Below are 15,401 nucleotides of genomic sequence, written 5' to 3'. Positions count from 1 at the left end.
TAACATATTATCTTTGGATGGCAGGGGGGGGGTGGGGGGGGGACTCTCAAAGCCACACCTCACGAAATCACTTCTTTACTTTCCTCAGTCTGACTCAGCCGTTCCGGGGCCGCAGCTCCAGTCTGGAGTCTCAAGGGAAGCTGCTCTCCTTAGAGCCGGACACTGAAGCAGGACTCAGCCCTGACCTGTTTCTCTCGGGCCCCCAAAGGACAGGAAGCAATGGCTCTGTGGTCCCAGATGACTGCTCGTCCTGCACCAGCCACTCCAGCTCAGAACATTATTACCCTTCGTCCACCTCCAACCCCAACTACTGTACACTGGCAGAGGACTCGCCCTCCAAAGCCCGACAGCGGCAACGGCAGCGGCACAAGTCTGCGGGACACCTCGGCGCATCGAGCTCCGGCAGCATGCCGAACTTGGCAGCCCGAAATGGCAGCACCCATGGAGGAGTGTGTGGCAGCCATCAGGGAGTTTACCTGCACAGCCAGAGCCAGCCTTCCTCACAGTACCGCATCAAAGAGTACCCGTTATACACCGAAGGCAGCAGCCCTAATGCTGTGGTGGTCCGCAGTTTGGAGAACGACCAGGAGGGGCACTACAGCGTCAAGGCGCAGTTCAAGACCTCCAACTCATACACAGCTGGAGGGCTTTATAAGGAGGGCTGGGGCTCCGGGGAGGATGGGGAAGCGGGTGGTGGTGGTGGAAGCGGGAGGTTGACGCCGTCCCGTTCACAGATCGTGAGGACTCCGTCGCTGGGCAGGGAAGGTGGAGGTGGCGGAGGACGGGCGGCGGTGTCGGAAGAGCTGCGGTGCTGGTACCAGCGCTCATCTGGATCCATTAAAGAGCACAGCCGCGTCACACATACCAGCTCCAACTCTTCAGACGGACGCGGAGGACGGATAGGAACGCTAGTCAAGGGGTCACCAGGTGAGCAGATCAAATATTAAATAATAGTGAGGCTCTTTTCTGCTGTTTTAGGACTTCAGATTTATTTGCATATGGTGAAATAACTAGGAATAACAAACGGCAATAAGCGGTCAAGCTACTTGCTCCACAAGGAAATGTGTTTATGGCTATGCATAAGTGAAGTTTATTTTTAAACTAATTTCGAGAGGATCACATGCTTATGATTGCTTGCAGCTGGTCCCGCATTATACAATCTATGATTCACCAATCAGACGATTCCTAAGCCATTATAAATACCCTAAGTTCTATATCACAGCCATGTTTATTTTGAAGAATCCCCCTTTCCACCCTCTACTTCTCCTACTTTCCTAGATGGGTGGCACGGTGGCCCAGCGGTTAGCACTTTTACCTTACAGCAAGAACGTCACTGGTTTTAGTCCGTACCAAGCCAGCCGACGTTTCTGTGTGAAGTTTACACGTTCTCCCCGTGCTCATGTGGGTTTCCCCCGGGTTCCTACCACCAGTCAAAAACATGCAACTTAAATAAGTAAATTGACTAAAATTTAAGTAAATTGACTAATCCAAATCGGCACCATAGGCATGCTCCAAGTAAGCAGTTATCTCTTAAGAGCAATCCCTGTCTATATAACGGTGCTTATAATTGGTGGGTGCGACTAAATTTTGGCTGATGCGCCTACATTTTTTAAGTGTTACCAAGCAAAAAGGTTCATTTCGAACTCTGTACATACATACATACATACATACATACAAGTATTTTTCTTGCACAGAGAATTATGACTGTTGTCTTCGTCGAATTTCAGACCACCTCATAATAGTGGCAGTGACAATTACTGACAGACACTAGAGTGATGCTCAAGCACCTGTTATTTTGGCCGTTAAAAAAATAAATAAATAAATAAATAAATAAATAAATAAATATATATATATATATATATATATATATATATATATATATATATATATATATATATATATATATATATATATATATATTATAAAATATATTATATAATAAAAATAAAATATATTTTTATATTACATATAGGCTGCATTAAGGTTTATGTTCAAATATAGCCCATGTTTTCATTTGTCAATCAATGCATCAATTTTATTCAGTTTAATATATCTATCCATAAATCAAAATGGCTTATCATCAGGGAATTGGAGATTACTGTAAATAAACAGATTAACAAGTCATGTTGAATTTAATTACATTTAATTTAAGTTTTTTTTAGCTTGATTTGAGCCAGGAAAAACCCTATCACTTTGGAATTTAGAATAACGTCATTAGTTTAAGAGACGATCTGACCATTATTTATTCATTTTTTTTTCGGTTTAGTCCCTTTATTAATCTGGGGTTGCCACAGCGGAACAAACCGCCAACCTATCCAGCACATGTTTTATGTCAGCGGATGCCCTTCCAGCTGCAACCCAACACTTTGAAACTGACATCCGTAATTCAATGAAATAAATGTATCTTTATTGATTAATTCACTCTGACATGTTTTCGTGACTTTAGAAACTTAAATTAGATTATTAAATTTTTCACTTAAATAAAGTAAATCATTTTTATTTTAGTAGGTGGCACGATGGCTCAGCGGTTAGCACTGTCGCTTCACAGCAAGAAGGTTGCTGGTTTGAGTCCCGGGTCTTCATGCTGGTTTGAGTTTGGTATTTCATTGTGGAGTTTGCATGTTCTTCCCGTATTGGTTTCCTCCGGATGCTCTCAGTTTCCCCTCAAAGTCCAAAGACATGCGCTATAGGTGTATTGGATGATCTAAATTGGCCGTAGTGTACGAGTGTGTTTCTAAATGAGTATGTATGGATGTTTCCCAGTACTGGGTTGCAGTTGGAAGAGCATCGGCTGCGTAAAACATATGCCGGAATAGTTGGCGGTTCATTCCGCTGTGGTGACCCTTGATATATAAGGGACTAAGCCGAAGGAAAATGATGAATTAATTTTGGAGCCCTGGGAAAAGAAAATGAGGTTGAAAGGGGGAAAAGTCTATTCATCACATCATATTATTTTACCTTATTTTCACATTGCAACCTCTTTTCAGGTATTTTAATGCATCAGACGGGTTTATATAGAGCATTGTGTACTTCAGGTAAATTTTATATCCTTTTATTCATTCATTCATTCAATTTCTTTTCCGTTAAGTCCCTTTGATAATCTCGGGTGAAACTTATCCAGCACAGCTGCAACCCATCACTGGGAAACACCCACATTCTCCCACACATATACTATGGACAATTTAGCCAATACACCTATAGCGCATGTCTTTGAACTTGTGGGGGAAACCGTAGCACCCGGGGGAAACCCATGTGGGGAGAACATGCAAACTTCACACTGAAATGACAACTGACCCAGCCGAGGCTCGAACCAGTGACCTTGCTGTGAGGCAATTATGCTACCCACTGTGCCACCATGACGTCCTATATCCTTCCATTTGTCCTTTAATTAAGTTCTATACATTTCACATTGTTAAATACATATTCATGCAATAGCAAGAATTTACTGTGTGTGAAAACCAGAGAGTGCTTGAATGAGACCTTTTAATGTGTGTGTGCGTTTGTACGTGTACATGTGTATGGAAGCAGTCAGGGTGGTCTGGTCAGTGTTTTTGTGTGTGTGTGTCGTGGGGATTATCACCTCTCTCTGGGTGGCAGAAACACTCCAAACCTTTTCCAACAGCTCAAGAGGGTGCTGGCAGCAAACAGTCAGCTTTATCTCTGACATGTTCAGCACGTGTATAAGCATATGTGTCTGTAGATGAGCTGCACGCATTAGGGTCTTACAGTGCTGTGTGTGTGTGTTTCAGCTGCGTCTCCACACAGTCAGAGGAGTGGTACACCCTGCAGTGACCCTGCAGCTACGCCCCCCTGCAGCCCGCAACACATACTCAACTGGCAGAGCGGGTAAGACATGCAATCAGCGGGGCCTTCATCCTCAGATTAAGAGTTTGCCAAAAATATGACTAAAACTACTCGAATCTAAAGCTACTATATGTAACTTTTAATAGATTATAAATAAAGCTGCGTGAGTAATACAGGTATTTAGTTACTAAAAAAAACAGGTATCAACTGATTTAAAGGGCACCTATTTTACCCCTTTTTTAAACACCCATCACATTATTTATTATTCCTTTCTGAATATGGGATATTTGAGCTGATAGGACACTGTAGCTGTTTTTGTAGCTGTTTTTCGGGTGGGTTTTGGCTAAATTTCTATCATTTTAGACGGGGTCTGGCCGGGCTTTTGCTTGCGCAGTAAATGAACAGTCATGTGATGCATTTCAATTAACATGAGAAAGTAATCAAATCATTTGTTACAACATTAAAATCCCTTCCTGCAAAAGTGAAACAAGCGCTGACGGAGAAGTCAAAAAGAGCGAGTTTTGACTGAGGTCAGGCCAGTCTCCAGTTTAAAAAGAACCATCATTCTAGCCACCAAGGCTGAATATCATAATTGTACATTTCACAAATCTGGAAGAAATGTCAGTTTGTAGTCTATATTTTATTAGCATTTAGTCTAATTAACACTAATAGCATATAGCCCTCTAGTATTTATGTGTTAGAGAGGATGCAGCATCTGTTTATTTCCTTTAGATATATTAACCAATCAGAATCAGGTCATAAACTAATACATGTCACAAAGGACAAATTTCACTCTCAATTATTGCAAATAGTAAAAAAAAGAAACCGTTTTATCAGCAATTTCATGGTGAATGTGCTTTTAGAGAAGGCTTTTATGGTTCTCCATGCACATGATGTACACTGAGAATGTTGAATATATACACACACATTTTTATTTGTGCTGTTTTAAGTTTCTTCCAAGATTGAACAATTGTTTTTTCCAAGATTGCACAATTTATCATTAGACTGCACAGCTTTGTGGGTATTTAGTCCAAATAAAAGTCTAAATTTGAGATATTTGAGGATGCTGGTCAAAGTCTGGAGCACATTCTGTTGGTTTGGTTGTCCAGCTAACTGTACCAATGCTTTGTGTGTGTTCACTTTAATATTGTGTAACAGAACTACCCCAGTGTCAGAATTACACAACTCACTCTGCATTAACTGATCACGGCTACCCACAAACTCTAACCTCTATCTCTTTGTGTGTGTTTGTGTGTGTATGTGTGTGTCTCACTAACCCACCTCTGCCTGAATGTGTATGTGTGTTGTGTGTTTTCTCGGGCAGTGATACGACTGAAAGTTCTCCTACTGAAGACCGTTCTCCCTCTCACCAAAGCACTGACCAGTAGAGAGGTATACTCTCTCTCTCTCTCTCTCTCTCTCTTTCTCTCTCTCTCTCTCTGCATGATCTGTATCTCACTCTTTCACTACTACACGGCTGTCATTTTCTTGTGTCGGGTTTTAACTTGTGACTGAATTTGTATTTATAATACAAATTTTATTTCTGGGCAAAACCTTAAAATTATAGGGAGTATGGTGAGAATTTTCTAATTAAAAAAATAATCATTTTGATTGGAGGTATTTCACTTTTCTTGGGAAGAGCAAGAAATAAATGTGAATACTAAAAGTAAAAGAAAAAAATATATATATATATATATATATTTTTTTTACTATATATATATATATATGTATGTATATATATATATATATATATATATATATATATATATATATATATATATATATATATATATGTTCTCAGCATAAATGAAGGTACATCCCTTTTGAACATGAATATTTTTATTCTTTTGTCATTGAATATAGGCAATAATTTTTGATGCAGTTTTATTAAAGAGTTATATCCATTAAAACATGAGTTGTGTCACCAAATTCAAACGAATAATTGGAATAAATGACAATAAAATATGCTACTCAATTTCAACTAAATTAGATATTGTTTTTTATTTCTCTTGATGTTTCCTGTTTATTCAAACTGTATTTACATTTTTTCTCCAACATATTTGGTGTTACACTGTGATCTTCACTCTGTTAAATTAGTTCTAGTTTTGGCTTTGGTACTTCTAAACTAGCGATATGAGGGGTGAACTTTGAGCACTGTGTGTGTGTGTGTATATATATATATATATATATATATATATATATATATATATATATATATATATATATATATATATATATATATATATTAGGGTCGTCATGCTACTAAAATTCTGCACCGGTCGGTACTGAAATTTTAAACGCGTCCATTTCCCCAGAACATTTGAGTGCTGTTGAGCACATTCTTAAACACTGCAAAAACAGGGTCACTGAGAGCCTATTCACAACGGCTGTTTCTCAATTCTAACAACGCAGAGAACGGACTTGCGCTCTTGTGAAGACCGGTCTTGCTAGGTCACTTTAGAGGAACGAACGTGGGAGACCGCGAGGACAGAGAACGCATCCTGTGAGAAATGAGATGCTGTGTTCTTCCTGATGGTCACATGACCTTCATGCATCTTTAACCAAAAATGATTTAAACATTACAGCATTCATACAGCGATTTATTGTTGTTACACTTTTCACAATATATACTATGCATAAAAACTTTATAAATATACATTGCACAATATAAATAAACAGATTTTAATAGGAATTTCAGCAAATAAGCACCCCTAATGTGTTCATTCCTTTATCAAGATTTTCATCGTAATGTTTATATTCACTGTCTCATATAGGGAAACTCCCGAGATAAATAAGTTAAATCTCTGAACTTTAAGAACAAACCTATATAAAATGCTGCGCCTCCCACCTCTAGTCTAGACTTCTGGGGCTTGTAGAGCAAGTTCAGTCCTCAAGTCTGCATCCATGCGTACTCGATATCAAGAACACATCCGGGAAGTTTCACGCATTCTCTGTTTTTGTCATCTTGAGAATTAAAACTGAACTTTGGCAGTTGATAATGACGTTACACGAGAACACGAGGACAAAAGATCGCTGAAGAACGTATATTGAGAAACAGCCGAGGTGTCAGCGTCAATGCTTCACATTCACTTGGGTGGATGGGTGACGTCAAGCGTTGCCAAACTGAATTGTGGATCCATCGGCACTGCTTCAGTGGCGTTGCTCGCTGCAGAAGCTGGGACTTTCTCAACTTTTCAAGCGCCAACGGAAGCGTCAGCCAATCAGATTGCTGTATGCAAAAACACCAGCTCAGACTGTAGCCGATTGCTGACTAATTTCATTGGCTGACGCTGTTATGACGATCACTTCAGCCCCAAATTCAGATACGCCCTCTGTCAATCGTCAACGCTGAAGCCCCGTGTTAATCGGGCGTCAAGCATATAAAAGCCGCGATTCATGAGCGGATCACTCATATGTCAGCTTATTGACAAACCAGCTGATCGACGTGACTTTGAAACGCTCCAGTGTCTTTGTATCTGTGGTTACTCTCAGTTAATAGTGGTGAGTTTGGTGAACTAATGACCTTCAAGGCCAGTCACAGTCATTTCTGTTGAGCATATGAGCACAATGGCAAATCTGCGCTGTTTAAGAACGTGATCAACAGCGCTCAGATGTTAGCGAGAAATGGACGTGCTTAAAATTTCTATATCGATTAGTACCGAATTCCAGTAACGTGTAATATATACTTACATGCATACATTTGTGTGTGTATAATATTAAATGATAAATTATTTCTTAAAAATATGTTATATTAAGGATATAACAGAAGAATTGTTACTTAATTGTGTGAGGTATTTCACATATAAAGTTTACACACAAAAATATAAACCTACTAGCAGTGCCATGATGTCTGACTCTTTCCTCTATGTCTCATTTCAGATCACCGTTTGCCGACATTACTTTTCTGAGCAGTCCCCTGTGCTCTGAGCTAGCAGACGTACAGTGGTACGGGCACGAGAAGGCAAAGCCGGGAACGCTCGTCTAAACCGTCATCCCTCATCCCTCTCTCTTTCAAAGGGTGTTCAGAAGGGCAGGCCTGACCACAGCCTGGACCTCAACTCATCGCAACACACCTGTGGCTGGAGCCAGTACCACCTCGACCTCTCCTTCCTCTCGTCCTCTCTGTCTATCCGGCGGTACAGTGCTTATGAACTATGGGAATACAAGAGTCTGAATGAACTGAGCTTGACCTTGTCTAAACCTCCCTCTCGGATTTTTGAACTTTGACCCAGTTAGCTGGCAGCCGGTTCCTCTAAATGCACAAACTCATCCATCGCTGGAGTGATGTGTGTAAGAAAGACGTCTTATGCGCGCGTTGTACTATAAGTAAACCCCACTCATGCACATACACACACACACACATGCTCAAATAGACGTATTGGTCCCCTGCTGTCGTGTGTGTTCCTCTGCACCGATGCCAGAGAGCCCATGTCATCCTCTCTCATGCACAAACGCACATTCCGATGGATTGCTTTGTCGTCAACCATTTTTGTAGATCTTTACGTTCTCAGTGTGTGACCACAAGCCCCTCCTTCATCCTACTGTACCTCTTCTGATTGGACAGGAGCACATCAAAAGCCCCTCCTTCATCCTAAAGCGCCTCTTCTGATTGGATAGAAGCACATCAAAAGACTCTGCTTCATCCTACAGCACCTCTTCTGATTGGACAGTAGCACATCAAAAGCCCCCCCTTCATTCTACAGCTTCACTTCTGATTGGACAGGAGTATATCAAAGGCCATTCCTTCATCCTACAGCACCTCTTCTGATTGGACAGGAGCACATCAAAAGCCATTCCTTCATCCTACAGCGCCTCTTCTGATTGGACAGGAGCACATCAAAAGCCCCTCCTTCATCCTACAGCGCCTCTTTCGATTGGACAGGAGCACATCAAAAGCCCCTCCTTCATCCTACAGCGCCTCTTCCGAGTGGACAGGAGTATATCAAAGGCTCCTCCTTCATCCTACAGCGCCTCTTTCGATTGGACAGGAGCACATCAAAAGCCCCTCCTAAATCCTACAGCGCCTCTTCTGATTGGATAGGAATATATCATAAGCCTATCCTTCATCCTACAGCGCCTCTTCTGATTGGACAAGATTACCTCATAAGCCTATCCTTCATCCTACAGCGCCTCTTCTGATTGGACAGGATGACCTAACAAGCCCTCATAAGCTCCTCTTCATGCTACAGTTACTCTTCTTATTGGACCATAGTACATTAAAACTCCTCCTTCATCCTTCAGAACTTTTTCTAATTGGACAAGAGCACATCAAAGGCCCCTCATTCATCCTAAAAAGCCTTTTCTGATTGGACAGGAGCACATCAAAAGCCCCTCCTTCATCCTACAGCGACTCTTCCTATTAGACCATATTGCATCAACAGCACCTCCTTCACACTACAGCGCCTCATCTGATTAGACAGGATTACATCACAAGCCGCTCCTTCACCTGACAGCGACTCTTCTTATTGGACCATATTGCATCAAAGGCACATCCTTCATCCTACAGCGCCTTTTCTGATTTGACAAGAGTGCATCATAAGCCCCTCCCACTGTTTGTGAACTTGATATTTTGTGAGCATTTGAAAAGCTGTTCTTGGATTTGAAAATGAGCCCTGATTTTTATATATCGCTCGAGATGCTGACGCTGCTAAAAGCTCCACAAACTGCGTCGAAACTTTGTACGTAATGTTGGTTCGTCAACCTCTCAACGTCACTGATTCCGGTTCAGGAAGTTCAACCGTATTTCTTTGCAGAACATAGCTAACTTTTAGAAGCCATAGCTGTACAAATCTGACACGTTAGGTTAGAGGCATTAGCATGATTTTCTGCGTTGAACGACCAATCGGTGAACTCAGGCCGCGTACTTTGCTACTGCGTCACACTCGCCATCATGGTGCTCTGAGCCTGAACTCTACATCCCACAATGCCCTGCTGTACGGCCCACACTGCATGCAGAACCATCGCAATCCCCTGCGTATAGTGTTGTGACATCAGTGAAGAAAAAAAAACTGTCTCCGAACACTCCTGGCCTTATCGGTTTTGTTTTTACGTGTCTGTTTTTTAATATTCGAGATTTTACTTAACTGTAACACCGTTGTGACATGCGTTCGTATTTATTAAGTCAGATGAGCACAACGCAACGTGGCACACCGACACAATTTTTCAATGACCTCTTCCCTGACCTGCTTTCAGGAGAACAGCATTCCAGAATGTGATGCAGGTGCTTTTGTTTTCAAGAAAACACGAGCTCAGACAATACAGGGTGTTTCGTGCTTCTATCATGCAGTCAACTAGATCCAAAACCACGTGTGCCCCTTAGCCTCGATCATCCGACCGAGGAAACATCAAGCCATAACGCTTTTATTCTACACTCTGCAGGATACGATACATCGTACACGCAAAGTACCTTAAGAAACAGGTAGCTGAAAGCACACCCTTTGCCGTTACTAATAAAAACAAAAAACATCTCTTTTTGAAAGGGTCCAAATCACCAGATGCTAAACTACCAGAGTAAAGCAGTGTTTTTGAAAGATGGCTTTTCTGCTTATTAAAGTTGTGCTTATTTGATTAAATCAATAAAACAGTGATATCTTAAAAAATCTATAAATACATACAGTTGAAACCAGAAGTTTACATACACTCTAAAAAAAGAACATAACCATTTTTTTAAATGTCTGATGGTAAATCATACTAAACGTTTACTGTTTTAGGTCCGTTAGGATTACCTAAATATCAGAATAATGAGAGAATTTAATTTTTTAGATTTTTTTTTATTAATTTCTAAACAGTCAAAAGTTTACACACATTTCCTTGGTTTTTTTTTGCTTTGCTTTTAAACTGTATAACTTTTGTCAAATGTTTTGGGTATCCTTCCACAAACTTCTCACAACAATTTGAAGGAATTTTGGCCCATTCCTCCTGACAGAATTGGTGTAACTGAGTCTTGCTCGCAGAAGCTTTTTCAACTCTGACCACAAATGTTCTATAGGATTGAGATCAGGGTTTTGTGATAGCCACTCCAAAACATTCACTCTGTTGTCCTTAAAGCACTTTTTAACTGATTTGGCAGTATGCTTACAGTCATGGTCTGTTTGGAAGACCCATTTGAGGCCAAGTTTAATTTCCTGACTGATGTCTTAAGATGTTGCTTCAGTATTTCTACATAATGTTCTTTCTTCATGATGCCATCTATGCTATGAAGTGAACCAGTCCCTCCTGCAGCAAAACAGCCCCACAACATGATGCTGCCGCCCCCATACTTCACAAATGGAATGATGTTCCTAGGCTTGTAAGCTTTCCCCTTTGTCCCCCAAATGTAACACTGGTCATTATGGCCAAACAGTTCAATCTTAGTTCCATCAGACCACAGGACATGTCTCCAAAGATTATTATTTTTACCAGTGAAATTAGGAAATTGTAATCTGGCTTTTTTGTTGATTCTGGCTTGTTGATTTTCCCACGTTGTCTCTGAAGGAAGCAGTGTGTTTGAGGTTTTCCTTAAATACTATTCTACAGTTGTTCCTTCAATTAACTCAAATGTTGTCAATTAGCCAATCAGAAACTTCCGAAACCTTGACATCACCATCTGAGCTTTTTCAGAGGCATAATAATCTTATTGTTTGTAAACTTGACTTTCATGAAAAGTTATAAATTTTTTTTTTAAATATCTCTCTCATTATTCTGCTAATAAGCATCACAGAAACAAATGTAATAATCCTGACTTACCTAAAAGAGAAAAAGTTTAGTCACATTAACATCTGACTTTGTTTTTAAATGGTGATGTGCCTTTTTATACAGTGTATGTAAACTTTTGGTTTCAACTGCATATATACAGTGCTCAGCATAATTGAGTACACCCCATTTTAAAAATGAATATTTTTATCAATTTCTTCTGTGATTATAGGCAATGTATTTTGGTGCATTTAAACAAAACAGATTTGTTAAACACATATATTTATTGAAATAATATTTAAATCCCCAAACATATTTAGAAATTGAAAGAAAAAAATTACATCCTACAAAATTTTATCTACATTTTTAATTTTTTGCTTCTTTTGATTTTTCCTTAATATTTTTCTATAACAGATAAATTTGAGTGTCCTAGTTTTTGGACTGTTATCATAAGTTATTTTGTTAGATAAGCTCCAGATTTGGCTTCAGTACTGAATAATCTAATGTAAATGCACACATATAATATTGCATAGCTTTCTATTAAAAATATGAACTTAAAAGATAGATTTGTGAGGGGTGTACTTATATATACTCAGCACTGTATTTCCATTTAAAATAACTCGGGCTGCATAGTGTCCCCTTCACTATACTGGGGCATTAAGACTCACTCAAACTGCAGGTTGAGTGCCCCCTGCTGGCCTCATTAACAAATGTGGTCTCCCATCCAGGTACTGGCCAGGCTCAGCTCTGCTCTTAAGTATAATTTCTATGTAAAAAATTAAGTATATAACAATCTGACACTAAAGACTGGAGTGATGATGCTGAAAGTTCATATTTAAACCACATAAATAAAATAAAATTGAATTTAAATTCACAAAAAAAGATTAAAGAAAAAACATTTCACAATATTACTGTTTGTATTCTTGTGTATATAATATTTAGATACATTTTTGTTTATAATTTTTAAATAAATGTAGTCTTGATGAGCAGAAAAGTCGTTTTCTAAAAAACAAACGTTTCCAAACTCGGTGTCGTTAATCTAAATCTCACTGATCCATGCTCAATAAAGGGCCTATGAGTAAACCGTATGTTTTTATCTGCCATAAAATGAATTGTTCATTATTTTTCGTGCATGTTCAGCACACGGTGTTATGCATCTTGATGTTAAAACTAAAACCCGGTGTACAAACAGCCCTAACGGAAGTAAAATGCTTCCCTCATGTCTTCATTTGAGGTCCCTCTTCGGCTAATGTGGCCTCACTCCTCTCGTCTACCTGTACTCGATAACAAAAACATAAAACCTTTTTATATTAAACCAGAAATTAACTAACACATCTATCAACATTTATAGGCAGGACTGTGAAAACTGGGTTCTTTTAAAAGAAGCAAAGCGTTCGTTCAATGTTTTTTTTATAAATCAGTATTGGTTTCATTTATAAGTTGGGATTTAGCAACAACACGTTCAGGTGCTACAGGAAGACCAGTTACTGCTTTGGATTCCTAGCTGTAGACTTTTCCTAACTGTTGTCAATAGTTTTAATACCAGTTGTGTGAAATGAAGGGCGTTAAGTACTAAACCCGTCATCCTGACAGTAGAGCATGTTTCATGAGTTCATTTTCAGACATAACCCGGACATAATAAAATGGTGTTTTAGAAAAAAAACAAAAACTAAGTGGAATTTGTCGGGCAGGTTACATATAACCAGATTCCACCGTTAATTTATTCTTTTTTTTCTATTAAGAATTTGTATAGTAACATTTTTTCAAAAACCGTGTTGTTGGCAACTGATACTGAATTTTCCAGATGAGAAATGTGGTGGTTCTTGAGATTCTGAAATAAATTATTGCTGAATGTTCTCTAAACGGCAGCGTGAAAGTGGTTTCTTTTCTGTGTGAGGCTAATGTGCAGTGGGAGAAATAAGTATTGAACATGTCAACATTTTTTCTCAGAAAACATATTTCTAAAGGTGCTGTTGACTGAAATTTTCCCCAGATGTTGTTAACAACCAAAGAAATACTTATAAATGCAAACAAAACAAATCTAATTAGTTTACAAATGAAGTTATGCATAATAAAATGAAATGACGCAGGAAAAAAGTATTGAACACATGAAGAAAGGGAGGTGTAGAAAGGCAGCGAACGCCCAGACAGCAGCTAAAATCTCTCAGTAGTTCTTCAGCAACCTTCTGCTCTTCGGCATTGTAAATTAATAACAGCTGCTTCAGTCCAACATCTACATTAGCAGGATGATGAAGATGAAACCAGGGTGGACATTTCAACAAGACAATGATCCGAAACACAGCCAGGAAACTCTCCAATGCTTCCAGAGAAAAAAAAAATCAAGCTGTAGAATGGCTCAGCCAGTCACCTGACTTGAATCCAGTAGAGAATACAATATAAAGATCAGATTTAAAAAAACGAGATCCACAGAACCATCAAGATTTTTACACGCTTTTTATATAAAGTATTACATGTTGTTCTAGTGTTATTACACCTTGTTTTGTTTTATTTTAATGTTTGGGTTTTTACCAAAATCTGGTTCAATCCTTGTCAACAGCTCCTTTAGAAATGTTATTCCCAGGATAAACATGACGTGTTGAATACTTATTTCCTTCGCTGTATATTTATGGTTATTCATAACACATCATTGTCCCTCCAGGTGGATGAAGGTGATGAAGGCGTCATTGAAATTCTTCCGTCCGTTTATGGATCACCTCCTGCATGTGTGATGAGATGAAGCTGACAGATCCAGCCGCTGAGTGAAGCGCCAAGTACATGAAAGTGAAATTTCATTTTCCAGATCTGAATGCTGCTTCAAAATATGTAAATGTAGATCAATGTCGTGTCACAGAAAGCGTGGATCCTTTTTTAATGTGGGGGAAAGAGACAAAGTGACCAAAAATGCCCTGCTTTTATGCTGCAGTTTTTATATTCGATGTCCTGTAGATGTTTTGTTCTATTACATTCATATAAATTTTTGTTCTCAGTGTTTGTTTGCTTTTGAACAGCGTGAACCTTCACAGTTTGAATTTCTAAGTAATAATTGGCATGATATATTCTACATACAATACACATGCATTATTAAAAATGCATCATAAATTAGCATATAGTTTGTGGTAAACACTTGAGAACAAATGTAGATTTAAAGAATAGGTTAGTCCACTCCAAAATTAAAATCGTCATTGTTTATTCCGTCACCTTTTACATGTTTGAGTTTTGAGTTTCTTTCTGCTATAAAACACAAAAGAAGCTATTTGGAAGAAATCTGAAAAATTATTGAGGGCGCCACGGCGGCACAGTGGGTAGCATGATCGCCTCACAGCAAGAAGGTTGCTGGTTCTAGCCCCAACTGGGTGATTGGCATTTCTGTGTGGAGTTTGGATGTTCTCCTAGTGTTGGCGTGGGTTTACTCTGGGTGCTCCAGTTTCCTCCACAGTCCAATGGCATGCGGTACAGGTGAATTGGGTTGCTAAATTCGCTGTTGTGTATGGGTATTTCCCAGTGTTGGGTTGCAGCTGGAAGGGCATTCGCTGTGTAAAACATATGTTGGATAGGTTGGCGGTTCATTCCACTATGGCAATCCCGGATTTATAGAGGGACTAAGCCAAAAAAAAATAAAAATAAAATCTATTGACTTTATAGTATTTGTTTTTCTATATGGAATTCAATGGTTACAAGTTTCCAGCTTTCTGGAAAAAAACTCATAAAGGAGAGTAAGTGAGTACGTTTTCATTTTGAAGTGAACTATACTGTTCACATCAACAGTTGAAGTCAGAATTATTAGTCCCATGTTTATTTTTTTCCCGTTTCTGTTTAACGGAGAGAAGATTTGTTCAACACATTTATAAACATAATAGTTTAATAACTCATTTCTAATAACTGATTTCTTTTATCTTTGATGACAGCAAATATTATTTGACTAGATA

The 15,401-nt window shown here is 39.1% G+C and overlaps 1 protein-coding gene across 35 annotated transcripts in view; it reads left to right on the top strand.

The window, feature by feature from the left end:
- The window catches only part of frmd4a (FERM domain containing 4A), a 301,811-nt gene extending 288,473 nt beyond the window's left edge, over positions 1-13,338 (top strand). For 19 of the 35 annotated variants that reach the window (XM_087292261.1, XM_087292258.1, XM_087292249.1 and 16 more), the window contains 3 exons: positions 89-927; positions 3,750-3,846; positions 7,684-13,338. In XM_087292261.1, coding sequence (XP_087148387.1) covers positions 89-927; positions 3,750-3,846; positions 7,684-7,789 — 1,042 coding nt within the window. In that variant the 3' untranslated portion in view covers positions 7,790-13,338. Of the gene's footprint in view, positions 1-88; positions 928-3,749; positions 3,847-5,128; positions 5,197-7,683 lie in introns of those variants that run through there. The other 16 variants (XM_087292267.1, XM_087292265.1, XM_087292259.1 and 13 more) reach the window with 2 other exon arrangements.
- Positions 13,339-15,401: the final 2,063 nt, after the last annotated feature.

The sequence above is a fragment of the Danio rerio genome, chromosome 18, assembly GCF_052040795.2.
Source record: "Danio rerio strain M-AB ecotype USA chromosome 18, GRCz13ab, whole genome shotgun sequence".
Taxonomy (NCBI): Eukaryota; Metazoa; Chordata; class Actinopteri; order Cypriniformes; family Danionidae; genus Danio; species Danio rerio.
Note: the sequence above shows the minus strand (reverse complement) of the source record. Positions and strands in the feature narration are given on the sequence as shown.